This window comes from Podarcis pityusensis (assembly GCF_964106645.2).
Source record: "Podarcis pityusensis genome assembly, chromosome: 8".
Classification (NCBI taxonomy): domain Eukaryota; kingdom Metazoa; phylum Chordata; class Lepidosauria; order Squamata; family Lacertidae; genus Podarcis; species Podarcis pityusensis.
In genome coordinates, this window is record NC_138033.1 from 14,608,811 (window position 1) to 14,636,308 (window position 27,498).

General features: G+C 43.0%; 1 protein-coding gene and 1 long non-coding RNA gene across 3 annotated transcripts; both read left to right on the forward strand.

Moving 5' to 3' along the window:
• The first annotated feature begins 1,059 nt into the window (after positions 1–1,059).
• LOC308484444 (phospholipase A2 inhibitor gamma subunit B-like) lies at positions 1,060–15,404 on the forward strand. Of its 2 annotated transcripts, XM_081019407.1 has the most exons (6): positions 1,060–1,150; positions 2,279–2,377; positions 5,819–5,938; positions 7,153–7,308; positions 8,510–8,644; positions 15,089–15,404. In XM_081019407.1, exons 2-6 carry the CDS (start codon positions 2,329–2,331, stop codon positions 15,235–15,237), a joined length of 609 nt encoding a protein of 202 aa, XP_080875533.1. In that variant the 5' UTR covers positions 1,060–1,150; positions 2,279–2,328; the 3' UTR covers positions 15,238–15,404. The 2 variants fall into 2 exon arrangements, with proteins under 2 accessions (XP_080875533.1, XP_080875534.1); XM_081019408.1 differs by lacking the exons at positions 1,060–1,150; positions 2,279–2,377 and adding an exon at positions 4,699–4,799.
• A 3,712-nt stretch (positions 15,405–19,116) lies between these two features.
• On the forward strand, positions 19,117–25,207 carry LOC308483641. Its single transcript, XR_013989741.1, has 4 exons — positions 19,117–19,242; positions 22,383–22,492; positions 22,891–23,004; positions 24,828–25,207. It is a non-coding gene; the product is annotated as an uncharacterized lncRNA (long non-coding RNA).
• The last annotated feature ends 2,291 nt before the right edge of the window (positions 25,208–27,498 follow it).

Below are 27,498 nucleotides of genomic sequence, written 5' to 3' on the forward strand. Positions count from 1 at the left end.
GAGTGGGCCCAAAATTGAGAAGATCCATAACTGAGAAGATCCATTTGGGGGCGCCAAATGTTGGCTTCACACAGAGCGTCATATTGCAAAAGCATACCCTCCACCGTCCCACTGATCAAAATCAGGACACTTGGGTTTTTTTGATCCTGAGCTCTCGTGGGAGCCAGCTGATTCACACAAGAGTGCGTGACCAAGAAATGAGTGACTTTTGGTCCAGTTCTCTGGTGCAAGCCAATGGACTCGCGCCAGAGCGCCAGACCAAAAAATGGAAATTCTGCGATCCAGTCAGAAGCTGAGGTGGCTTCTGTAATTCTGGGATGTCCCACTTAAATCAGGATGAGAGAGCAGTATGCAAAATATTACCAAAGTCCACCCATGTTATGGCCTGGGGAGATTTGTGAGGACCAGTCTGGAAGGCCTTATGGGGCCACATTTGGCCCCACAGACCAGAGGTTCCCCACCCTAGCCCTAGACCCTCTGGGAGTCCCTATTTCTTTACTTAGTTGTTTCACAGTGCTGAGAAAACCCTAGAATTATGCGAGAGCTGCCATCCGTCCGGACATTATCAGGATTGACTTCAGGGGACAATTTCTGAAATGTGGTACTTTGTCCTGGATCTTTGGCAAGTTGTGGTTTTTGGCATTTTTGTAAGGAAAAAAAAGCTCTGTAAATCAATTGTGGGGAACCTTTGACCCTACAGATATTCTTGAACTGCAACTCCCATCGGCCCCTGCAAGTTGTAGTTCAGCAGCAACTGGGGAGCCAATGGTTCTTCACACATGCTGTAAAGGAAAGCCTCTTGATAGAGCTGCCCACAGGTTTGATTGAAAAGGAAAACTTTAGCGTGTCAGGCATATTATGAAACGTATTCCAAAAATTAAATAAATGTGTTTTTCATAGTTCAAGGATTTAGAATAGTCAACAAGTTTATAGAGTAAAAGCTAAGGTCAAGGAGTGTAAGGGTGGTTTTGTAACAGTGCAAGCTGGTATAGGAAAATGTCAACACATGACTGGTAGGGATCCTAGGATAAACGTCCTATAAAAGGTCCCATGTTAGTCTGTGCAAGAACTCTCTCTCTCGCTCCCTCATCTTTTTAATCCTCAGGCTCTCCTACCATCAGAGACCATCTACACACAGCTTTGGGCTCTGGTAAGAAGTTGCCTACTAACTGGCTTGATCCACCAGTCTAGTGAGGTTTTGTGATATGGTGGGATATGTTACTTAATATTTACAAAGTTGTTTGATTATTAGACTATGGGGATACATGTTTGAAGTATGATGGAGAAAAACCAATGATTTTTAAAATGGTGAAGAAAGCAATGGAAAAGCATTCAGTGTATGTCATGCTAGGGCTGATTAGTATGGGATTCCAGATGTCACTGGGGCCTTTTAAAAGCCCTTTCTGATGCCTTTTTGAAATCTTACTGTAGGGGAGAAAAAGAAATTAAATACTTTGGGGAATCTTTAGGAACACTTGGCCCACCCTGGAACTATCCCTGAATTAATCTGGGAATTGGGCTAATGTTCAAGGGTTTTTTAATATATTGTTGTTATCATAAACTTTTTATGATTTTATGTTTTTATATCATTGTAAACTGCTGTGATATATATTCATGATACAGCAATATATAATTTTTTTTAAAATTATATTTTAAAAAAATTAATACAGTGGTACCTCAGGTTACAGATGCTTCAGATTACAGACTCTGCTAACCCAGAAATACTACCTCAGGTTAAGAACTTTGCTTCAGGATGAGAACAGAAATTGCGCAGCGGCGACGCAGCGGCAGCAGGAGGCCCCATTAGCTAAAGTAGTGTTTCAGGTTAAGAACAGTTTCAGGTTAAGAATGGAACTCCGGAACGAATTAAGTTCTTAACCCGAGGTACCAGTGTAAATAAATAAGTAAATAATACTCCACTGGAGGTTTTCACGCTGCAGTAATCTGACATAAAGCAAAAGTTGATGTAGTGATTTTGAACCCTTTTGAACAAAACCAAACTCTGAATTCACAATGATGAGAGAAATGCTATGGCATGCCACCTTTGTTAATCTAGTGTTGGTTTTGTCACTAGAAATGGTTTTCTAACTGAGCTCGGAGCTAAAATCTTGCCCCAAATATGAATTCACAATAGCCATATGGGATTCTAATATGGCAACTACAGTCACTGCTTTCCCAGATGGGCAATATAACTGTTTGGTCATGTTTTGGATTGTGCTCCTGCTGACAAGCTTACTCTTCTTGTTTATTGCTCTGAATGGTTTTGCGGCTACCTCAGGCAACACTGATAAATATTTTGTGCAACCACTCTTGCACCGTCCTGTCACCATGAAAGCTCTCCTGGAACTCTTCTTCTTCACTCTGCTTCTTACTATAGGTAAGGAATGTTTCAATGTCCCATAGGAAAGGGAATTGTTCCATTAGGATCAATGGAGGCCAAGCTAGATGTCATTTGTTTTTGTTTTTTTTAAATGATATTTATTGAGAATTTTTTTTTTAATTACACAAAAAAAAGAAACAAGACAAAAAGAAAGAAAAAGAAAAAGAAAAACCATCATTCTCCAATTCTCCACTTTCAATACCTTCTTTCCTTGACCTCCTCCTCCTCCCTTTTCCTGTATCCTGATTTATAATAATCACAGCAAATCCTTTCCATAATTCATAATATTCTGTCCTCACATTACCTTAATCTATTTTCATCTTATCTTATATATAAAAAAGTTTAGAACTTAAATCTTAATTTTTACCAACTTCTCCTAACCATAACATTCTTACCTAATTCTTTAGACATTTTTATAAGAGCCAAATAATTTCATTTCAACATTTTCCTAACATTCATCAATTTTGCAAAACAGTCCTAATGATAGAAATAGAAACTTAAGCAATCCAATCTTCATCCAGCGTCCCTTCCTCCTGGTCCCGGGTTTTGTCAGTCCTTTTTGTCCTATTAATCTAGCACATTAACCTGGCAATCTTATATCCGAGGCCCTCAAGTCTCTTCCATGTCCCTTCCACAACTCTTCTTCATATTTTCCTTTTATTTGTGGGAATTCCAGCTTGGTAATGTTTTTGACCCTTTTCAACAAAACAGTCCCTTTTCCATAGTCCAGACTAGACTCGATGTAGTATTTAAAAACATGTTCCAGATTCCCTTCAAAGTTAAGAGCCCCCACTGCTCCAGACATCTGACGACCCCTTTCCAGACTCGAAAAGTCCAAATCTCCCTGTATAGGGGGGTCTATCCACCCCCCCATTTCCAAACCAAATTTTTTCTTTCCAAGTCTGGTCTTTTCCAAGTTCATTTGTCAAATCCAAAAATTTATATTCCTGCTGGGCCGCAGCTCCTTCCGTCTCTGGCGCCCAAGATTCAGCAGAATCCTCATCTCTCAGCTGTTCTGTCATGGCACGCTCCTGTTTTAGTTCCTGGGTGGGCTCCATATAGTTTCCCACTACCTGTTCAAAGGTTCTGGCCGCATTCGTCATCAAATCCGTCTTCTGGCTTAACTGATCCAATAGGGCATTTATTTTGCAGAAAGCACCCAACAGTGCTTCTGCAGACATTGTCCTGCAAGGTCACAAATCCTTTCCCACGGTTGTAATCAGTGACAGCTGCAAGCTCCCAGGGATTAGTTACAATTTCACAGTTCCCCTCTAGGGGGAAAAACTTCTGATTGTTCTTTCTCTTAAAAACAATAGCAACAAAGTTTCTTTTTAAAGATATTTTGTCCATATTTGTTCTTTTAAGATGCGAAAGGGAACAATGGAGTAACTATGTTTCTCTTCTTTTAACTATCTGTCAAAGACATTTGTTTCTGGTCAGTGAGCTTCAAACGTCAATTCTGACACCCCACTCCAGGATCAGGACGGTGGAAAATTACTTTGCTTTAGATTCACTTCTGCAGGTTTAAACAGCTCGAAAAAAGCTCCCCCTTCTTCTCCTGCTACCGAAGGGGGGTTCAGCAATTTTAAATGATGAAAGTCAATCCTTTAAGAGTGATTTTTAAAGCTCTAGTTTGCGTTGTCTTTGCTTTGTTCTGGCTACAGGGAAACGGAAGGCTGACTTCCTATTTAAACCTTTCCGTTTCAGTACCAAATTAAGGTAAATTTTTAAGTCCAAATTCCTTTCTATTTCACCAGTTCTTATTTAAAGTCCAGATATTCAATGTTCCAGTACTCACGGTTGGTTATTTTAGATGCCAAATTGTCCCAGGAAAAAGGCAGCGCTCTCCGGCAACGGCTATGCGGCTTTGCTCCGCAGGAAAAGCGATTGACTCACAGCACCGCGCCACTTCCCCCTCTTCGCTTCGGAGCCCATTTGTGGGTTCCTTTGCGGATTGGGGGGGCGCTAAGGGTGCCAGCCGAGTCCCACGGTCACAGGCTTCATCCGCCTGTGATTTCCAGAAGGGTCCCCGCTTCGTCGCAGCGGAAAAGACCCGTTTCATGTGGAGCTGGTCCCTCCAGTTCGGAGGGAGTCCGCCATTGCCGATGGCGCCACCCCGGAAGTCTCCAAGCTAGATGTCATTTGATGCCACCTCATTGGTGTGAATATCCAGAATAGCTTCACAAGATGGGTGGGCCCCTGGATATGACTGGTTAGCTGGATCCTTACCTCCACCACATGGGCCAAGTCAGACAGGGCTCCCCACTTGCCTATCACCTGATATCACAATGGCATCAAGTGATGTGCTTTCGCCTGTATGAACCATCTGGTGATAGTTGTGGTTTGCAAAAGTTCCCTGAGGGCAGGGATCAGCTGGAATCCCTTGAAGGTGTTTAGATAATGTCTACAGAAGCTTAAGGTAAAGGTAAAGGGACCCCTGACCATTAGGTCCAATTGTGACCGACTCTGGGGTTGCGGCACTCATCTCGCTTTATTGGCCGAGGGAGCCGGCGTACAGCTCCCAGGTCATGTGGCCAGCATAACTAAGCCACTTCTGGCAAACCAGAGCAGCACACAGAAATGTCGTTTACCTTCCCGCCGGAGCGGTACCTATTTATCTACTTGCACTTTGATGTGCTTTTGAACTGCTAGGTTGGCAGGAGCAGGGACCGAGCAACGGGAGCTCACCCCATCGTGGGGATTCGAACTGCCGGCCTTCTGATCGGCAAGTCCTAGGCTCTGTGGTTTAACCCACAGCGCCACCCGCATCCCTTAGAAGCTTCCAAAAGGTTTCGGTCAGATTTCCAGTGGGCGCCACTGGGATTCAGTGCATTGCATTGTTCATCGATCCTCTGCATGGCCAGCTAAACCAGAATAAATTGTGCGAAATGATTACAGCAGGGGTGGCCAACTCCCAAGAAACTGTGATCTTCTCACAGCTAGAAACTGACAGTGATCTACCCCCTTTTTGGGGGTTCAGGCCGAAGTTGTTGTTGAGCTTTTTTTAGGGAGGAAAGCCCCTTTTTTGGGGGGGGGTGCAGGGCAAAAATGTTGAGCTTTTCTTAGGGGAGCCAAAGTTGTTGAGCTTCTTTGGGGGGAGCCAGTGATCTACCACAGGCGGCCAGTGATCTACCGGTAGATCACTATCTACCTGTTGGACATGCCTGTATTGCAGAATGGAAAAGAAATTGTACACATTTGCTCAGTTTGCATAACTGCTATTGATCACAGAATTGGAGTTGTCTGTCTGTCTGTGTGTAGCAGATTTTTCTACAGTCTTCTTTCTAGGCACAGGCTCCTGATGTCTAGAAACAGCCGCAGGTGGTTTAGAGGGACATCACTTTAGCTGCCAATGGGTGGGTTTTGCCCTTTTATTGAATTTAGAATTCTATCTGTCCCATATACTTTAGCTTGCTTTTTTTTGCTTCCCGTATCCAGGTGCCTCGCTGGACTGTGAAACTTGCATGGTCTTCAACACTGACAATATTGCGTGCCAGAAGAAGACTTGTGATGCTGGGCAAGATACTTGTGTTGTTGGTGTGAGCAAAACCTCAGTAGGTGGGTGAGAGAGATCATAAGCCAAGCTCTGACAGTGAATTGGCCACAGGTCCTATGCAAGCTACATGGGCTTAAGAGCTGAAGATGCCTTATAGTGAGCTGAAGGTGCCTTATCCCCCTGCTCCAAGGTACACCTGTGGGAACTGATAGGTTGGTGAGTGCCAGGGACAGGGCCTTTCTTTGTGGAGGACCTATATTTCTAGAATATCCTCCCCAAGGAAATACATGTGATCATCTTTTTTTCAGTCTTTCGGAAGGCCTTGAGGGCTTTCTTGTTTCAGTCCACATTCCGGTAATTGGCTGGAACACTGTCTTAATGATGGTTTTCTCCACTGCCACTAATTTTAAAGCTTTTCTTTTGTTGTTGTTACTGTTGTTATTTTTATTTGGTCCATCTAGAGATCACTTAGTGCCCGCAGATCTTGAAGAAATAAAGAATTCCTTTCAAAGAAAAAAGCAAAAGTTCATAAATATACAATGAACACAGTTTCAGGTGATTTGCATTTTAAAAGTCCAAATACATGGATATGCAATATACATATTTATATTTATAAAAAGAAGAGCAGAAGAAAATTACTAGGCAGCACCAGAGATTCTCCAAGTGTTCCAGTTTTCCAGGGATAGTCCTGGATTTACAGAAGTCCCAGTTTCTGATTTGATCCCAGAATGTCCCACTTTTCCTTAGATTAGGACACCCCTCTTTTCATCGGAGAAATGTTGGAGGGTATGGTAGGACATCCTTATTTTCATCAGACAAATATTAGGGGTATGGAGCTATGAGGGCCCCAAGTTAAAGGGATAAGTAATTATATAACCTTTAGAAGACATCTGAAGGCAGTCCTGAATAGGGAAGTATTTTTAATGTTTAATGTTTCAATATGTTGTTATATACGTTGGAAGCTGCCCAGAGTGGCTGGGGCAATCCAGTAAGATGGGTGGGGTAGTAGTAGTAATAATAATAATAATAATAATAATAATAATAATAATAATTTTAAATGTGACTTTGGTAAGAGAGGGGGATGGCTTGCAGAGAGCCCAACATGAACTAGAGGACCATAAGAAGAACCAGAGAATCCCAGGCTAGAGACTCGATCAGGACTCTTAAAAACTAGATGGCCAGTGTTGGCATAGCCTTCTTGACTTACAAGCTGCTAGGAAGAGCTGGGCAGGTGAATATCTCTAATAAAGTGCTTGTGTTTCTTCCTCGTCCTCAGATGGACAAAGCATTCTGAGCTCAGTGAAAACCTGTCAGTCTTCCGACATCTGCAATCTTTTGGCACCAGTTCATATGCATTTTGGCAAGGATAGGGTCATCCAGGCAAATGGCAGCTGTTGCACAGGAGATGCCTGTATCACAGCTTCTCCTCAGTGTAAGTACAGGACTGCTGTTTTTCTCCTGACTTCTTCTAACTCAGTGCTAGCAGGGCTACATCATGGTGTTTGTGACATAAAATAGAAGGATGCAGTCTGGGGTGGGAGCTATAATAGCAATGACTAAACATCTAAACCTCAAATAACAAATAGTACTCAGGAAGGCTGGTCAACCACTGCCAACTTTAGGAATCTGAAATATCTGCATGACAGGTGGGTCAATGGGTGAAATTGGGCATGCTGTAAACATCTGACATGGGAAACTGCCTTACATCAAACCATTGGTCCATCAAGCTTGGCACTGTCTATACTGACTGGTTGTGGCTCTCAATGGTTTCAGACAAGGAGTATCTCCCAGCCCTACCTGGAGATGCCAGAGATTCAACCTGGGACCTTCTGCATGCAAAGCAGATGCTCCAGGGATGCTTGGTCTAACAATCACCCCTGATTGAATGAGTAGAACCAAAGTGGGCATGGCCCATCTCGAATGCCATCTAGCTCAGTATTATTAGACTGATTGTCAGTGGCTCTCAAGCAGGGGTGCCAACAGGGGGGGTCAAGGGGTGTGCGGAGGAAGGTAAGCATCCTGTCTGTCAGGGACTGTGCTGAGGAGGAATGGTGGGAGCCACCCCCTCCCCCTGATCCTGAATCTTCCCAGGAGCAGGAGTGCAGTGTAGATTTGGAACAGTGGTTTGCAGAGGGGCACAGTTCAGAAGGCAGAAGCTGGGAAATACTGGATAGGGAACAGCTAGAAGAAGAAGCCCTCCCCAAGGTCGAAAAGAGCTCAGAAAGTCTCAGAACAGAAAGCGTAGGGGGTACAAGCTCAGATTACAAGATGTAGGAGTGACATAGATTAATAGGGATGGAGGGGGAGTGAACCTTAATTGGGAGCACCGTTATTTCTAGAGAGACTTGTTCTTTTCTGTGATTATTAAAACATCTATCTAGTAAGACGTTTCTATCATTGGATCTTCTTATTTACTGCCACGGGGGAGGAAGCCGATTCCCCAAAGCCTGACACTGTCCCACCAGCCAGGTCCAATTCCCCATCCCCTGGAGACTTGAAGCTGAGTATACCTTGTCCTCTGGCCAAGAATTTTATGGCAGCATCAAAAGCTGAACCCAGGACTTCCTGAATCCAAGTGCAGTCTCTTGCCATCCATGCTACACTTAAACTGTTGGTCTCCCTTTGCTTTCCAGTGCCACCAGTCAACACCACAACCAATGGAAAACAATGCCCTGCCTGCTTTTCTTTGGCAAGCTGCAACCTGGAAATGGTAGATTGTACTGGCTCTGAGGACTACTGCTTTGAGGTGGTCACACAACTCATGGCAGGTAATTGATTTAATATGAAACATTGCTTATGAGTTCTCTCCTCTTTGGGACTGTGAACCCACCTGGTGGCCATCCTGGGACCATTACCCCACTCACCAGATTGGGAAGGGCAGCAGATTTGCACCTCTCTCCCAGCGACCGCTGCCTAGCACCCTAGGGTTGCTGCAAAGTTGCCATGAGCACCCTTTCCAGGGTGGAATCTACACACATATAAAAAACCACTCTGAAAATGCTTTTTTTTAAAAAAAAAAAATCGTTTTAAAAAATGCATTGAATTTGCCATAAGGCTCACCATCGCCATCGCCATCTGGTGTCACATTGTATACAGTGGTAACTTGTGTTACGGACGGGATCCATTCTGTTTTTTTTTTTTTTTTTTTTTTAATAATATTTTTTTTATTGCTTTTTTTCCAAGGTCAGGATACATCGTCAATTACACAACAAAAGCGATTTTACAAAGAAAAAGAAAAAGTTAAAAAAAAGAAAATTCACTTTTCCAAATCTTTTTTCATAATCAACTGGACTTCCCCACATCTTCCATCCCTGCATTCTTTACAATAAAAGAAAATTATACAGCAAATTAATACCTTGTTTCATATGTTTTTGTACTTTCATCTATTATATACTCTAAATTTAAACTTTTCACAGTCATAACTTAATTTCAATCATTTTCAAATCTCAATACTGAAGCATGTTTTTCCCAAAACTTAGCAAATTCTCAACTTTCATATAACTTATAATGTTTTTGTAGATAGTCCTTAAATTTTTTCCAATCCTCTTCCACTGCCTCTTCTCCCAGGTCTCGGATTCTGCCCGTCATTTCAGCTAATTCCATGTAGTCCATCAGTTGCGTGTGCCACTCTTCCAGTGTGGGTAGCTCCTGTGCCTTCCAATATTTAGCTATAAGAATTCTTGCTGCTGTAGTTGCATATAAAAAGAAAGTTCTGTCTTTCTTTGACACTCTCTGGCCTACAATGCCCAGGAGGAAGGCCTCTGGTTTCTTATGAAAGGTATACCTAAATACCTTTTTCAACTCGTTATAAATCATTTCCCAAAAGGCCTTCACCCTCGGGCATGTCCACCAGAGGTGAAAGAATGTTCCTTCAGCCTCCTTACATTTCCAACATTTATTGTCTGACAAATGGTATATCTTTGCAAGTTTGACTGGGGGCATGTACCACCTGTACATCATTTTCATAATATTTTCTTTTAAGGCACTACATGCCGTAAATTTCATACCGGTGGTCCATAACCTTTCCCAGTCTTCAAACATAATGTTGTACCCAATATCTTGTGCCCATTTTATCATGGCTGATTTAACCATCTCATCTTGAGTATTCCATTTTAGCAACAAGTTATACATTCTTGAAAGCACTTTCGTCTTAGGTTCAAGTAATTCCAACTCTAATTCCGATTTTTCCACCTGGAAACCAATTTTTTTGTCCTTTTTAAAGATCTCTAAAATTTGGGCATAATGAAACCAGTCTCGCACCTTTCCTTTCAATTTTTCAAAACTCTGCAACCTCCAAGTGTCACCCTCTCTTTCTATTATTTCACAATATTTTGCCCAGCCACCCCCCATATTAAGTATTTTTGTGGCCTTAGCCTCCATCGGTGATAACCACCTCGGAGTCTTGTTTTCAAGTAAGTCCTTGTATTTAGTCCAGACGGTAAACAAAGATTTCCTGACAATATGGTTTTTAAACAACTTATGAGACTTTACCTTGTCGTACCACAAATATGCATGCCACCCAAAAGCATTGTTAAACCCTTCCAGATCTAGGACATCAGTGTTTTCTAACAAAAACCAATCTTTCATCCAGCAGAAGGATGCAGCTTCATAATACAACCTTAAGTCCGGCAGGGCAAATCCCCCTCTTTCCTTTGCATCTGTTAGTATTTTAAATTTTATTCTGGGCTTTTTGCCCTGCCAGACAAACTTCATAATGTCCCTCTGCCACTTTCCAAAACACTCCACTCTGTCCACGATCTGCAGGGCCTGAAACAGAAACAACATTCTTGGCAATACATTCATCTTAACTGCAACAATTCTTCCCAACAAGGAAAGTTTCAATCTTGACCAAATTTCTAAGTCCTTTTTGATTTCAGACCAGCATTTTACATAATTGTCTTTAAATAGATTCAAATTTTTCCCGGTCAAGTTGACCCCCAGGTATTTCACTTTTTTAACCACATTTAATTCTGTTTCCTTTTGGAACCCATCTATTTCTGAAGGTGTCAAGTTTTTTGCCAAGACCTTAGTTTTTTGTTTGTTTAACCTGAATCCCGCCACCCGACCAAACTCAGAAATTAGTTCTAAAGCTCTTTTTGTGCTGGATTCTGGCTCCTGTAATGTCAAAACCAAATCATCTGCGAAAGCCTTCAGTTTATATTGTTTTCCTCCGACCTGTATTCCTTCCACCCGCTGGTCCTTCCTAATCAAGTTAAGCAACACCTCCAGGACAGAAATAAATAGCAAGGGTGATAAGGGGCACCCCTGTCGTGTTCCTTTTTCAATTTTGAACTCCTCTGTCACCCCATTGTTTACTATCAATTTAGCTTTTTGCTCTGAATAGATTGCTTCAATACCATTTTAGAACGCCCTTCCCACTCCCATCCCTTCCAAATTTTTCTTCATAAATTTCCAAGATATATTATCAAAGGCCTTCTCCGCGTCTATAAAAATCAAAGCTGCTTTTGTGTTCAAATTTGTCTGCAGTAACTCCAAGACATCAACAATATTCCTGGTGTTGTCAGACAGATGCCTGCCAGGGAGAAAGCCTGCTTGGTCTTTATGAATTACTTCGTTTAAAACTTTTTTCAGTCTATTTGCCAAGATATCAGCAAAAATTTTGTAATCCACGTTTAGGAGTGAGATGGGACGGTAGTTCTTAAGTTGAGTCTTTTCAGATTCCAATTTTGGTATCAAAGTGATGAATGCCTCTTTCCACGATTCTGGTGCCCCCTTCCCTTCCATAATTTGGTTACATACCTCCATTAGTGGTTGAGCCAAATATTCCTTCAATGTCTTATAATATTTGGAGGTAAGTCCATCTGGGCCTGGGGATTTGCCTAATTGCATGTTCTGAATGGCACTTTCAATTTCCTGTTGTGATATTTTGTAATTCAGGGCTGTTTGTTTATCTTGTGTAAGTTTTTGCAGGCCATGACTTTTTAAGAATTTATTTATCTCAGTCTCCACTTGGGGTCCTTGAGTAAACAATTTTTTAAAGTATCTCTGGAAGCACTTTCTAATTTCTTCTGGTTTCTGAATACATTCTCCTTCAACCTCTAGATTGGTAACAAAGTTCAATTTTTGTCTCTTTTTCAGCTGCCATGCCAGCAGCTTCCCACATTTATTAGCCGATTCGAATGATCTTTGTTTCATCTGTTTAATTTTCCATTCAACTTCTTGATTTGTCAGTTTCACATATTGTGCTTGATGGAATTTTATTTCTCTCAAAACCTCTTTTGATTTTGGATTAAGTCTCAACTTTTTCTCTCCGTCTCTTATCTTCTCCAAAATCTTGTCCTTTTTACCATTCCAGAGTTTTTTCTTAATAGTATTCTGTTGTATCAGGAACCCTCTCATAACAGCTTTACTCGCGTCCCAGATTGTTTTCTTTTCCACCAAAGTGTTCAAATTTATTTCAAAGTAATCTTTCATCGTTTTTTGGGCCTTCTTCACAATCTCCTGATCTCTAAACAAGGAGTCATTCATTCTCCATCTGAAGGATCCAGCTGGTGTAAGTCTCAAGTCTATTTTCAAAGCGTTATGGTCGGAGCAAGTTTTGGGGCAGATCTCTATTTTTTTAGTCTTAGGTGCCAGTCCTCTAGATATCCAGATTTGGTTGATTCTTGTCCAGGATAGGTGGGCCTCAGAAAAGAATGTTCCCTCTTTACCTAGAGGGTTCTTTGTCCTCCAAATATCAATCAAGTCCATATTGTCTGTAAGTTCAAAAAAAGTCTTTGGTAGTCTGCCATCTTTAGTCAAGTTTTGATTTTGTGACTTATCCATGTGCGTGGAGACAACCCCATTCATATCTCCCATCAGAATGATGTTAGTATAGTCAATATAGTCCAGCATTATCTCATGCAGCTTCTTATAAAATTCCGATTTCCCCTCGTTTGGTGCATAAATTCCTACTATCAGAAATTTTTCTCCTTGTGATTGTATTTCAGTCGCCAAAATTCTTCCTTGTTCGTCTTTAAACACAAATTTTGGTGCTAGGCTCTCCTTTGCATATATCACTACTCCTCTTTTTTTGACTTTATCTAATGATGTAAATTCTTGGCCTAGTCTCTTGTTGGTTAGTACTCTTCTGTGGAGCCTAGTTACATGAGTTTCTTGAAGGCAAATGACGTCTAATTGTTCTTTCCTCAATATATGAAAAATTCTTTTCCTTTTCTCGGGGGAATTTGCGCCATTAATGTTCCAACTAAAAAGCTGCAAAGACATCCTGGATCAATTTGTCAACCGATGGGGTTGACGGACGGGATCCATTCTGGAGGCCCATTCGTAACATGAAAAGCCTGCAACTTGAAGTACGATGTCTGCGCAGGCGCACGGCGCGATTTGGCACTTCTGCGCATGCATGAGTGGCGAAACCCAGAAGTAACCCATTCCGGTGCTTCTGGGTTGCCACAGGATGCAACCTGAAAAATGCAACATGAAGTGGACGCAACACGAGGTATGACTGTATTGCACTTAAAACGTTTTACTTGCAGCTGTATAGCTGAGTCCCAGGTTGGCTGATGGTCCTGAGTCATCCATGCCTCATTCTGAGGAGGGGTCCTTCCTGAGAACGAGGCACTGTGGACAAGATGACCCTCGAGAGAACCCCTGCTGTTGCCCCTTTCACACAGCAAATATGGTTTAAAGTTTAACAGCAGTAAGCTCTTGAACATTAACGATCAGCCATTTGCTGCTTATAAAGTTTAAACAGCATTGGCTACCACAGTGGCGAAGCAGCAGCAGGATAGGCAGTCTTGGGGGCCACCTTACCTCACTCTGCAAGGACCCTACATTCTTGAAAGACCTACATTAGCTCCCAGTACGTTTCCGAGCACAATTCAAAGTGTTGGTGCTGATGTTTAAAGCCCTAAATGGCCTCGGTCCAGTATACCTGAAGGAGCGTCTCCACTCCCATCGTTCTGCCTGGACACTGAGGTCCAGCTCCGAGGGCCTTCTGGCGGTTCTCTCATTATGAGAAGTGAGGTTACAGAGAACCAGACAGAGGGCCTTCTCATTAGTGACACCTGCCCTGTGGAACACCCTCCCACCAGATGTCAAAGAGAAGAACAACTCCCAGACTTTAATCTGAAGGCATCTGAAGGCAGCCCTGTTTAGGAAGCTTTTAATGTTTAATAGAATATTGTATTTTAATATTCTGTTGGAAGCAGCCCAGAGTGGCTGGGGAAACCAAGCCAGATGGGCAGGGTATAAATAATAAATAATAATAATTATCATTATTATTATTATTATTATTATTATTATTATTATTGCTTCGATGAGGAAGGCATTGCCAAGTGTGAGGCCCAGGAGATTCCCAGCATGCTCCTCATGCTGCTGTTTATGCAGAGGCAATGGCAACAGATGGGGGACCTGTTCTAGCCAGGAACCTGTCCTGAGTATTGAGTCTTAGCATTTTACACAGATGATTGCAATTTTTTGCAGACCCCTGCCAGCTGGGGAAATTGGCTTTTAACCTTCACTCAAGTGAGATTTGGATATATTTTGGCTGGACTCCTGCATAAAGGATGCTGCATAATAAAAGGGGCCATGGAAGAAGGCAAATGAGCCAAAACACATTTGCTGGTATTCCAGCTATCCAGAAAATCAGAACATTAAGAACACCCCATCCTGGCATTTTAGCCATTTAAAGAAAAGCATTGAAGAACCATGAGTGCAACTGTACAGAGGGTTTATCTGTATCCAAATAATTGCATGGCTCTTTACATGTTATTGAAATATTATTTGACATACATTCTGTTTTATCCCATTTAGTAACTGAAATACAGGATTTTTGCATCTGGTATTCAGTTTTCTGGGTTGCTGTGTCTTCCTAACTTCTTTTATACCAAGGTTCAAGTCCTTTTTTTAATGTAGAAAAACATGTTAGCTTATTTATGGGCAGCACAGCGATAAAATTTTGTGCATATGCAGACTGATTATTAAATTTATTTAAGTTTCCCCTTAACGTTTTCATTTTACATGTATGCTTTTTTAGTCAGGTGTTTCTCTCCTTCTTTTTGTTTGTTTTAGGCATTTGTTGTTCAAGGAAATAGCTGAGCACTTTGGCATCATTTCAATGTATTTTGATTTTCTTCTCCTCTGTGAGCACGGCAATTGAAAAGGGGGCTATAAACTGGGATGAATGAGCTTGTTTGAGCAGAAATGACTGAAGAGCTATTTCTACCCTGATCTTTGTTTTTCCTCTTTAGGACAGTCTATGAGCACCACTCTGAAGGGCTGTACTACTGAGTCTTTCTGTACTGCAATACAAAGTGGCAAGGTGAACTTGGCCAATATTGGTGTTTCTCTTGCAGAAGCTGAATGTCAGCCAGCCAGCAGGGCTGTTCCCTCAGCGTGATCCCTACGAGGCAACAGGGTAAAGATTCTCCTGTAAGGAACCCAATGTGGCAACACAGCACCAATGGAAACTTCCCTTCCTATTTCTATGCAACCTTCTCGGGAGCGCATCAGCTAGGTCTCTTGTCACCTGCAATTTCTTGCATTAAACAAGATGGAGAAAATACATTGGAAATACATGGAGTTCAGTCTTGGTTTGTGGGGTGGAGGGTGGGGAGCAAGGATGTTTTCTACAAATCGGTATGCAAAGTTGCGCATTTGTTGAAGAAAGGTCTTTCTCCTGTTTGGTTGCTTTCACGATCCACATTTAAAAGCAACACATTCTGATCTGTGTTGGATTTTCCCTCCAACGGCAGGTGTTTACACAATGTCAGCATGCTTTCATTTTGTAAGGCAGGTGTGCCTCCTCCTCCTCATCATCATCATATTTATTACTCACCCTTCGCCAGCAGGGTGGATGACAACAATGTGAAAATCGAAATTAAAGCAGTTGAAACAGATTACAATCACAGGAATGGGGAGGGGCTTCAGTGCCTCAGGGGATGTATGGGGATGAGGCAAAGCCCCCATCTGCTGGAAACCTAACTGTTTCTGCTCAGAGGTGTCCCACTGAATCAGTGGGGCTTACTCCCAGGTGAGCCTTTGCACATCTAGTCTCACTGTTAAACAGAGTCATGGAATCATAGAGTTGGAAGGGACCTTGAGGGCCATCCAGCCCAACCCCTTGCTATACCCACAGCCATCCCTAGGTGGGCACAAATAATCAACCTTCTGGTTAACAGCCAGGTGTGCTGACCCATTGCACTAGCTATTGTCTAGTTAAAGTATACAGTGGTACCTCAGGTAACAGACGCTTCAGGTTACAGACTCCACTAACCCAGAAATAGTACCTCAGGTTAAGAACTTTGCTTCAGGATGAGAACAGAAATCGTGCAGCGGCAGCGTGGCAGCAGCAGGAGGCCCCATTAGCTAAAGTGGTGCTTCAGGTTAAGAACAGTTTCAGCTTAAGAACGGACCTCCAGAACGAATTAAGTTCTTAACCCGAGGTACCACTGTATTGCATGTAAAGCCTTACAGCACAATGCTCACCATGTCAACAGAAGTATAGTGCCCAGATCAAGGGAAGTAATAGTACCACTCTATTCTGCCTTAGTCAGACCACACTTGGAACACTGTGTCCAATTCTGGGCACCACAATTTAAGTTGGATGTTGACAAGCTGGAACGTGTGCAGAGGAGGGCAACCAAGATGATCAAGGGTCTGGAAACTAAGCCTTATGAGAAGTGCTTGAAGGAGCTGTGTATGTTTAGCCTAGAAAAGAGGAGATATGATAGTCATCTTCCAATATCTTAATGGCTGTCACATGGAAGATGGAGCAAGCTTGTTTTCTCCTGCTCCGGAGGGTGGGACACGAACCAATGGCTTCAAATTACAAGAAAGGAGATTCCGACTAAACATTCGGAAAAACTTCCTGACACTAAGAGCTGTTCAGCAGTGGAACGGACTCCTTTGGGAGGTGGTGGGCTCTCCTTCCTTGGAGATTTTTAAGCAGAGTTTGGGTGGCCATCTGTCATGGATGCTCTAGCGGAGATTCCTGCATTCCAGTGGGGTTGGACTAGATGACCCTTGGTGTCCCTTCCAACTCTTAAGACTCTATGATTCTATGAAATGAAATGCCAGAAATGCAGTTAGTGACCATTCAGATTAGAGCTACCATGTAGACAGGATAAGCACAGGGATCCTTTCAAACAAAAGGGAATGTGCCGGGCTACCTATGTGCCAGACTATCTACTTTAAAAAAAGACACTGGCTTGACCATTTAAATCAACAACAACCCAACCCATTCTCTTCTGCAGACTCAACTCTTATAGCTGTAAAACTATAAGATTGGAAGGGACTCCCAGGGAGTATCTGCCCAACCCTTGAACAACATAAATCACAACACTTGAATTTATTTATTTTTAATCTAGAGGAGTCGGAATTGGGCTTGGCTTAACCAGAGGAGGAACGGCCGCTGGGAGGAGCACCGAAAGAAGAAACACCATTATACATCTGCATCACCACAACCAGATGCTTACATCTTCCCCAGCTGCAACAAAACATGTCTCTCCTGTATTGCTCTCTGCAGCCAAGGCAAACACTGTAAACTCTCCCAACGGTTTACTTCACTCCCGAAGTCTCACTCTTCAGTTGTCTCCCGAGACAGATAGATGCTGACTGCAACAATCTTTAGAGATAACTCTCTCTTTTTCTAACTTGAAAGAATCAGCTTAAGGAAGAATTATTGGGTGCATGGCTTTAAAAGTGCCCTAGACAAATTCATGAAGGATAAGGCTGTCAGTGACTACTAGCCACAATGGCTATGCTCTGCCTTCAAAGTCAGGGGCAGTAATGCTCTGGATATCGGTTGCTGGAAACCACGGGGGGGGGGGGTGCTCTTGTGCTGGGGCCCTTCATCACCCCTTTAACTCCTCATTCTTAGTGTGCCATTTCAATAGTAATTTATATATTTTCAATAACATTTTCTTCTTATCATCCAATAGTTATCAGAGGTCACAACTGTTGCAAAGCCCCACCCTGGTTTCCACACTGTTCTGGAGCTAGTTCAAGGTGCTCATGTTAATGTTTAAACCCTCAAATGGCTCAGGCCCCCAGCTGCCCCTTCCCTGACAGACCCCCTTGGGTACTAAGACTGGCAGAGGGTGTCCTTTTGGGTGTCCCACTACCCTCAGAAATTCGAGGGAGTGGTGGTCAGGGAGAGGACATTCTTTGTAGCAGCCCCTAAACTGTGGAACTCCTTCCCCACAAAGGACCCACCTTATTTCTGTACTTTGATTTTTTTAATAAAAACCCCCGGTTTTAATCTTATGCAGTGCCAGATTTACGTATAAGCTAAACAAGCTATAGCTTAGGGCCCCACTCTCTTGCCCCCACAAAAGGGGGAAAACTAGATGTACATTTCCAAAACTGTATTTCAGTTCAACAATTACTTTGATAAAATACCTATTTTGTTATGTGCAAATGGCTTTAGATACCTATTAGGTCCATAAATTACCATATAGCATATATTCAACACAAAAAACAGCAACAATTTGTTGTTGACAAAGGACAACAGGATATATAAAGGGCCCCATTACCTTCAGTAGCTTAGGGCCTTATCAAACCTAAATCCGGCCCTGATCTTATGTAACATTGTGGTTTAATATTCATGTTGTGCTTAAATTGTTGTAACTTGCCCAGGGACATTAGGGCGAAGTGATACTGTAAAACGACAAGAAGAACACAATCTTCAAAGCATCATAAAAAAACCTATTCCAGTACAGATGCAGACTGGGAAAGCTCAACGTAAAACACTTGTTGAAAGATTCATTGACCATCTAACTTACACCCTGGCTGTTGCTCCTGATGGAGATTAACTTGTAAGCCTCCAGAGAAGGCTTGCAGATGCTGTTGGAAAGCCCACAGGGAGGGCAATCGGTTGTGGTTCTTCCTCTGATCTTGCCTCTGATTCTGGACGGAATCCACTGCAGTCGTGACAAGTAACCATTGAAAGGCCTATCCTCCACATATCTGCTTTATTCTCTTATAAAGCCATCACCACATCCCATGGAAGCAAAGTAACATTTTAACATGCATAATCATAGTAATGCCAGTGGTCTGATGGGGGGCTAGAAGAGACCCCTCCCCGGTTATCACGTCAGCTGCGGAGAAGGGTTACGTTCCTCTGTGTGTGTGCAACCAGGGTCCTATTTATAGATTACTCCTATTGCATGCATGTGTGCATGCAAGATTTAATCCAGTTTCATGGAAACTAAACTGTGTAATGATTAACAATAGGTATGGGAATAGCTAATAGGAAGACACTGAAAGAATCACCAGCCACACAATGACTCACTTTATAAAGGTTGGCATCTGAGTTCCGTACCTGATGTTGGGCTGTTGGAGAAAGACATCCTGTCTACCTTGCACTGAGAAACACTCTACCTGCACTCCCGGAAAAATTGTGGTAAGTTCAACCATCCCTTTTATATGACTCTCTCTCTCTCTCTCTCTATATATATATATATATGTATGCAATCATTACAGAAAAGAGAAAAATACCTACATATAATTGATATATTATAATAATTTGTTTAATGTTGTACAACATAGAAAAACCATTATATTTGTCCATATTTAAGTTACATTTATATTCTGCAAATGCAGTAAGTGGATTCCATTTATCCCTTAAAAAAAACCATCTTTATTGTCTACTTTCTGTGACGATAATTCAGTTCTGTAACCTTATCCATTTATTATACCTTTTATTTTTATTTCCTTTCACTGTTTTTTCCATTATTATTATTTTTTGCAAAGAGCTTGCCAGCAGCTACTCTTAGATTCTGCATTTACTCTTTATTTGTGGGTCAAAATACCCTAATAAAATTACCGGAGCCCAATGGCAATGTGCAAGTTCTTACTAATATTATCTCTACTACCTCTCCCCTAAAAACTTTAATCATTGGACAAATACAGGAAATATCTTTCACGTCCACCTTCAAATATCCACCTATTCAACACTTAAGTAATCACAGTGTGTAAATTTTACACATGTACCATTGATAGAGCAGTTTGAAATGATTTTCTCCAGTGTTAAAACAAAGAGATTGTGTTGCTTCCTGAACATGAAGGAGGCTGTGGCAAAACCACTCCTTAAGAAACCGTCCCTGGACTCAGAAAATCTAAGTAACTACCAGCCATTTGCCAATCTCCCCTTCTTGGGCAAGGTTATTGAATTATTATTATTATTATTATTATTATTATTATTATTAATTTATTTATTTATTTATACCCTGCCCATCTGGCTGAGTTTCCCCAGCCACTCTGGGTGGCTCCTAATCAAGTGTTAAAAACAATACAGCATTAAATATTAAAAACTTCCCTAAACAGGGCTGCCTTCAGATGTCTTTTAAAGTTAGGATAGCTGCTTATTTCCTTCACATGTGAAGGGAGGGTGTTCCACTGGGTGGGTGCCACTACTGAGAAGGCCCTCTGTCTGGTTCCCTGTAACCTCACTTCTCGCAATGAGGGAACCGCCAGAAGGCCCTCGGTGCTGGACCTCAGTGTCCGGGCTGAATGATGGGGGTGGAGACGCTCCTTCAGGTATACTGGACCGAGGCCGTTTAGGGCTTTAAAGGTCAGCACCAACACTTTGAATTGTGCTCGGGAACTTACTGGGAGCCAATGTAGGTCTTTCAAGACTGGTGTTATGTGGTCCCGGCGGCCACTCCCAGTCACCAGTCTAGCTGTCGCATTCTAGATTAATTGCAGTTTCCGAGTCACCTTCAAAGGTAGCCGCACATAGAGCGCATTGCAATAGTCCAAGCGGGAGATAACTAGAGCATGCACCACTCTGGTGAATCAGTCTGCGGGCAGGTAGGGTCTTAGCCTGCGTACCAGGTGGAGCTCGTAGACAGCTGCCCTGGACACAGAATTGACCTGCGCCTCCATGGACAACTGTGAGTCCAGAATGACTTCCAAGTGGTGAATGGTTGTGAACCAGATCCAGGCACTCTTGGAGAAAACTAATTTTCTAGATCCATTTTAATCAAGGTTTTGGCCCATTTGGGGCACACACATGGAGTGTCCTTGTTAATTCTCCTCGACCTTTCCATGGGTTTCTGTACCATCAACCATGGTATCCTTCAGGAACGGCTGTTCAAGTTAGGGGTGGGTTCTTGTCCTACTTGGACGGTCGTTTCCAGAGGGTAATGCTTGAAGAGTGCTCTTCGGCCCCATGCAGCCTTTACTGTGGGGTTCCTCAGGGTTCAATTTTATCACCTATGCTGTTTAACATCTACATTAAACCACTGCATGGGGCTATCCGGAGTACATTGTCAACAATATGCTGATAACACACAGCTGTGCATCTTCTGTACATCAACGGGTGCGGCAGTGGATGTGCTGGACTTGTGTCTCACCTTGGTAATAGACTGGATGAAAGCCAACAAACTGAAGCTCAATCCAGATAAGACCGTGGTGCTGTTAGTGGGCAATTCCCCAGCCTGGATGGATGGGAGGTTGCCTGTTCTTGATGGGGTTGCCGTCCTTTGGAAGAAGTGAGTATGTAGCTTGCGGGAGCCTTCTGGATCCATTGCTGTTGGTTTGAGGCTCAAGTAGCCTAAGTGGTGCAGAGTGCCTTCCATCAGTTTCGGCTGGTGGCCCAGCTGTGCCTATATCTGGACAGGGATAGTGTAATTTCTGTTGTCTCTGCTCTGGTAACCTCTAGGTTAGATGGCTGCAATATGTTAGATGTGGGGCTGCCTCTGAAGGCGGCTTGGAAATTCCAGCTGGTGCAGATTCTGGCCACCAGGTTGCTCACCGAGGCAAGACAGTTTGAGCATATCACACCAATCCTGGCCCAACTGTACTGACCACCAATTAGTTTCTCAACCCAATTCAAAGTGCATTAAGGACCACCTCTCCCCATATGAATCATGGGTGACCCTTTTCTTCATATGCCTCCTCCACAAGAGGTCTGGAGGGCGGTTGCACAAAAACATGCCTTTTATGCAGTGGTTCCCCATCTGTGGAATGCTCTCCAGGCAAAAACATTGCCAGGTTTTTGGTCTGTTTAACATTCTGTGTCCTTTTAAATATGTTTGTGAGAGGAGGGTTATGGGTTTGTTTTGTTTTCGTCCTTCCCTTTATTATGTATTTTGTATTTTTATCTATGAAGTGCCCTGAGGTCTTTGGGAGAAGGGTGGTATACACATTTAATAAATTAATTTTTAAAACAATTAATAAATTCTCATGTCAGAGAGGAACTCTAGCTCACTTCCAGAGTCCATGCCTTATTATTCAGAACCAGTCAGGAGGCGGCTCTTCCTGTCTTTGTTTCAGACCCCACCTATTGCTAGTTTCCCTGCCTTTCACCTCACCAGTGACCACTGATTTTTTATTTCTGTGAGTGCCTTAGTTGTACTAGGAGATGACAAGCACAGCTACCCATACCATGTGGATACTTTACAACTAGAAGATGAGGAAATGGGAAACGTCAGCAAAACCATCACTCCGCCACCTCAGTGATGAACTGGCATTTTAGAGACTCCAGTGAGTTCTGATTTTGAAAGTGCTTCCTTGCTGATTCTCTGAATGTTTCTGCAGATCCTTTAGCCCAGAAAGTCTGTTTCATCAACTGAGTCTTCAACATTGCACTTCCTTCACCATGCAAGCTCTCCTGGGACTCCTCCTCTTCTCTCTGCTTCTTGCTACAGGTGAGGACTTAGTAGTTGATTTTCTTTCCACACCCCAGAGGGGAATTGTCCTGAAGGCATTAATAAGGTGGAACAAGTTCAAAGCTGGAATCCTTTCACTTTGCATGAGGAAAAAATCAAGTATAATTCCTTCAAGCAAGGATTGCTTGGTTTGACAAAGGCAGGTATTGAACTGGAAGGACTCAGAGGCCATCTAAGGTGAGGGAGTTCTTCCTGACCTCTTGCTTAATTCATATATTTTTTTTGGGGGGGGGGGGAGCCATTGAATGCCGATTCCATCACCCATGGGAGACCCAACTCAGTTTATGTTCCAAGGTAATCTCATTATCCACTCAGGTGGGATTTACCCATTTCTTCAGGCAAATAACTCAAACATCTGCATCTCTTTCCTACTCCAGGTGCCTCTTTGCAGTGTGAGATTTGCACAGCTGTCGGACAAACCTGTTCCAGTGATAATGTGGAATGTGATCCTCAACTAGATATCTGTGCCGTTGTTCAGTATGAACCCACACGTGAGTGAAAAGGATCATTACCCAGGCCAGATGAATGAATGGGGTCCCTGTTGCACAAATCATATAAACAAATGAAACTCTTGTTCTGTTGAATAGTCCAAAGCTGTCTCCAACTAACAGAAGCTGCTCAAGGTCTCAGCCAACTCTCTTTCCCAGCCCTGCAACCAGAGACCCTTTGACCAAAAGATTTCAAAGCATGGGCCTGACTGCTGAGATGAGGTCCCTCTTTGTGAATGTGTCAGACTATCCTCCACCAGGGCCAGGGCTTTTTCAGTGACGGCTCCAACCTGGTAGAATGCTCTGTCCCATGAGACTAGGGCCCTGCAGGACTTGATTTCCTTCCACAGGGCCTGTAAGACAGAACTATTCTGCCTGGCCTTCCCTTCAGTTTGAATTAGCCTGATCCCCTATTCCCTTTTCCCTTTCCTTTTTTATGAAGAAACCCTTCTGGGACCCCAAATGTAAACTCTTCACTGGTCTCCTGCTAGCCCTAGTAGGACCAACTTGGCCAGTTAGCCCTGGTGATCATTTGATGTTTACTGACTGGGGTTCCCCCCCCCCGCCCTAAAATGACCCCTGAATTTTATTAACATTGATGCTTCATTTATGTTGCATTTTATGCTGTTTTTAAGTCATATTTTAATCAGTGTTTTATATTTGCTGTTAGTCGCCCTGAGTAATTATTATTATTATTATTTATGGAGGGATATTCGAGCCCCCTACAGGCATACAAACCGAACATCTGAAGGAGCATTGTGCTCAGCCTAACACTTCACCACAATTTCTCAGGTGTCTCCAAGACATGAACGGGCATCAATAAAGGAGTAGGGCTCACCCCTCAGATTCCCCAATTGAGACTTCATGCATTCAAAACAAATGCTTGAACAGGGCTCCCATGGCTCCTGTTTGTGTGAGTTCTAATTTGGGTTCCGTAGAATCTGAGTCAAATCACCATCATTTTTGTTTATGCTTTATCCTAAAATGCACATCTTGGTATGAATTTTGTGGTGTTTTTGAGCTGAAAGTTAAATTGCAGAAACTGAAATATCTATTGGTGGCAAGGAAAACATAGGTATAAAAGGAGAATTCCTCAATGCCAATATCCAAGTTTGCAGAAGTTCTCTCTGGTGAGAGAACCCCAGGAGAGATTTAAAATCACAAAATATGCAGCAAATATAGGCTGTTAGACCTTTAAAATATGCTCTTCTATGTTCATTCCAAGGTTACCCTCTTCCTCTAGCATAGAAAAAAATCACACATTTGGTACATTTAAAATGTTTTACTTAATTTTTTTTCAAAGGTTTGGTTCATGTGCTTCTCCATACACCAATGAGGAAATGCAGGCAGTAAAATTTAGCTTAATTACAGTGGTGAAAGTTCCTAAGTTATTGGTATAGGAATTCAAGAAAGGCTTGTTAGAGCCATGTGATCTGAGCTTGGATTAACCAGCTCAGTTCTCTTTACATGCTAAGCTTCTCAGGTAAACTGGGAGGGAACAATAGGCTTGATTACCTTCCCCCCAAGGTGAGGAGGCGTGACCTAGCTAAGCCTGGCAGGAGAGCTTGCTCTATGGCGTTAACCCCTTCATGTATTAATTAGACTTAAGCATGTTGGTTATATGAGGCTGGTTTCCCCCCAATACCCCTGTGTTCTGCATATTAGTGTAGGAAATGAGAGTCAGCGTAAGTTGTTTTAAAACATGGATCAAAGGACATCTTACAGCACTGCTGAGTGGGTGAATTTATGTGGGACATAATGGCTCTGAACACTGAATCTGCTGGTCATTCAACTTTGGTTTGTTTGTTGATTTGTTTTATATCCAGCACCAAACGTCACTGTCAGCAAAATAATTAAAGAATGTCTTAACAAGACTGATTGTGAAAAAATGAAGGTAGGGGATACTGTTGCAGAGCATGGAAAAATTAAAACGGTTGAATGCAACAAGGCCCCTGGAGCAGCTGCATCTCTCCTCCTCGCTTTCTCCAGCCTCCTGTTGATGAAGAGTCTCCTGTAATGAAGCGCTGACAGCAGTACAGAAGAGTCCCCTTCTCATTTCCATGCAAATACTTTCAGACCGAATCATGTGTTTCACTGGAGAGATCTGTTGTCATTTCTGATGTTTTGAATAAGAACAAATAAAGAGGAAGAAAATAAATAAACCTACTCTTGTTTTGAGGGTGAGAGAGGTGAGCAAGGCACGTATTTCCAACAATGTGATTGACTAGATACCAGAAGTAAAATTGTTTGTGGAAATCCATAATTTTCAAGGAATGCTGATGTTTTCGGAGGAGAATTAAGATAGAATTCTAGCATTATACAACCTTCTTAGGTTATGCAATATGTAATGTTGTAATTATAAATTAATTCAGGATGCATCGCAATGATCAGTGCAGATCTCCATGTGTTGCCTTTCAGCTAGAACGACTATTTTCTGTGCACGCACATGGACAAATGATTAGGAGGGTTCCAATATCTTCTTTCAGAGTAACTTAAGTGGAGTTTTCCTTTGAGTTCCATTTTATGTGACAGTGCTTGCACATCATTCTCTTGAAAGTGAAGTACCTTGCATTTTCGGTGCTTAGCTTTGAGACGTATGACATCTGTAGCAGCAGTGTGCACACGTGGGTGTGCTTGGGTAGAGTTGGGTTTCTACATCCTGCAGGGGAGCCTGCAGAAACAGACTCCCCACTGTAGACTCCCCTCCATGTAACCCATAAAGAGTGTTGAGGAGTCAAGAGGAAAGGAAGGAAATGGATCCAGGAAATAATGAGGCACCAACTGACTCAACCAGGGAAGGAAAACCATGTCAAGCCATCAGCAACCTGACTTCTCACAAATTCTCATGCGTTTGCTTCTTGCAATGATGCACACTAGATGGGATGCCAAAGAACTTTGGACAGGGAAAGAAACGGAAAGTTTCACTTGTGCCTGGTAGGAGTATAAGATAAGAACAAGTGACAAATTTAAAGCATGCAAGGTAAGATGTCACCAGGTCTGCTAACTGAGACAGGGGCCAGTGAGCTTTCCTTATCCTGATCCCTCAATTAACTCTTCATTGTGGTATGGAAAACACTTTTCATTTCAAAAGAAATCTTACATCTTATTTTGCTTTTTATTATATTTGTGCATCTAGACACAGGCCTTTCAATCTGGCCCATTGGACTCTCCCCAAGTGAAATCCCCTACAGGCCACACCACTACAGGCCACTGTCCTTGTTTCACATCCTCTCTAGGTGCCTGCCTAGAGCTGTTTCCTAGTTCTGCTGGATCTCTCAGCGGCCTTTGACACCATCAACCATAACATCCTTCTGGACGGTCTAGAGGGGCTGGGAGCTGGGGGCACTGTTATACAGTGGTTCTGCTCCTTTCTCCTGGGCCGTGTCTAGAAAGTGGTGTTGGGGGATGAGTGTTCAGACCCCTGGGCTCTCACTTGTGGGCTGCCTCAGGGTTCCATCCTCTCCCCCATGCTTTTTAATATCTATATGAAACCGTTGGGAGAGATCATCAGAGGGTTTGGGCTGGGTGTTTATCAGTATGCAGATGACACCCAGCTCTACCTCTCCTTTAAATCAGAACCAGTGAAGGCGGTGAAGTTCCTGTGTGAGTGCCTGGAGGCGGTTGGAGGATGGATGGTGGCTAACAGATTGAGGTTGAATCCTGACAAGACAGAAGTACTGTTTTGGGGGGACAGGGGGCAGGCGGGTGTGGGGGATTCCCTGGTCCTGAATGGGGTAACTGTGCCCCTGAAGGACCAGGTGCGCAGCCTGGGAGTCATTTTGGACTCACAGCTGTCCATGGAGGTGCAGGTTAATTCTGTGTCCAGGGCAGCTGTCCACCAGCTCCACTTGGTCTGCAGGCTAAGACCCTACCTGCCCGCGGACTGTCTCACCAGAGTGGTACATGCTCTAGTTATCTCCCGCTTGGACTACTGCAATGCGCTCTATGTGGGGCTACCTTTGAAGGTGACCCGGCAACTGCAATTAATCCAGAATGTGGCAGCTAGACTGGTGACTGGGAGTGGCCGCCGGGATCACATAACACCGGTTCTGAGAGATCTGCGTTGGCTCCCAGTACGTGTCCAAGCAAAATTCAAAGTGTTGGTGCTGACCTTTAAAGCCCTAAATGGCCTCGGTCCCGTATACCTGAAGGAGCGTCTTCACCCCCATTTTTCAGCCCAGACACTGAGATCCAGCGCCGAGGGCCTTCTGGCGGTTCCCTCATTGCGAGAAGGTTACAGGGAACCAGACAGAGGGCCTTCTTGGTAGTGGCACCCGCCCTGTGGAACACCCTCCCTTCAGATGTGAAGGAAATAAATAGCTATCCTATTTTTAAAAGACATCTGAAGGCAGCCCTGTTCAGGAAAGTTTTTAATATTTAGCACTGTATTGTTTTTAATACTTTATTGGGAGCCGCCCAGAGTGGCTGGGAAAACTCAGCCAGATGGGCGGGGTATAAATTTTTAGGAATGCTGCAGCTTTGCAGGAAGGCCAGCGC

Excerpts from the sequence above, each read along its gene's own strand:
- LOC308484444 (XM_081019407.1), top strand. The coding sequence starts at position 2,329 with ATGAAAGCTCTCCTGGAACTCTTCTTCTTCACTCTGCTTCTTACTATA. Across the intron at positions 2,378-5,818 it reads CACTCTGCTTCTTACTATAG|GTGCCTCGCTGGACTGTGAA; the intron begins GTAAGGAATGTT and ends TCCCGTATCCAG. Across the intron at positions 5,939-7,152 it reads TGTGAGCAAAACCTCAGTAG|ATGGACAAAGCATTCTGAGC; the intron begins GTGGGTGAGAGA and ends CCTCGTCCTCAG.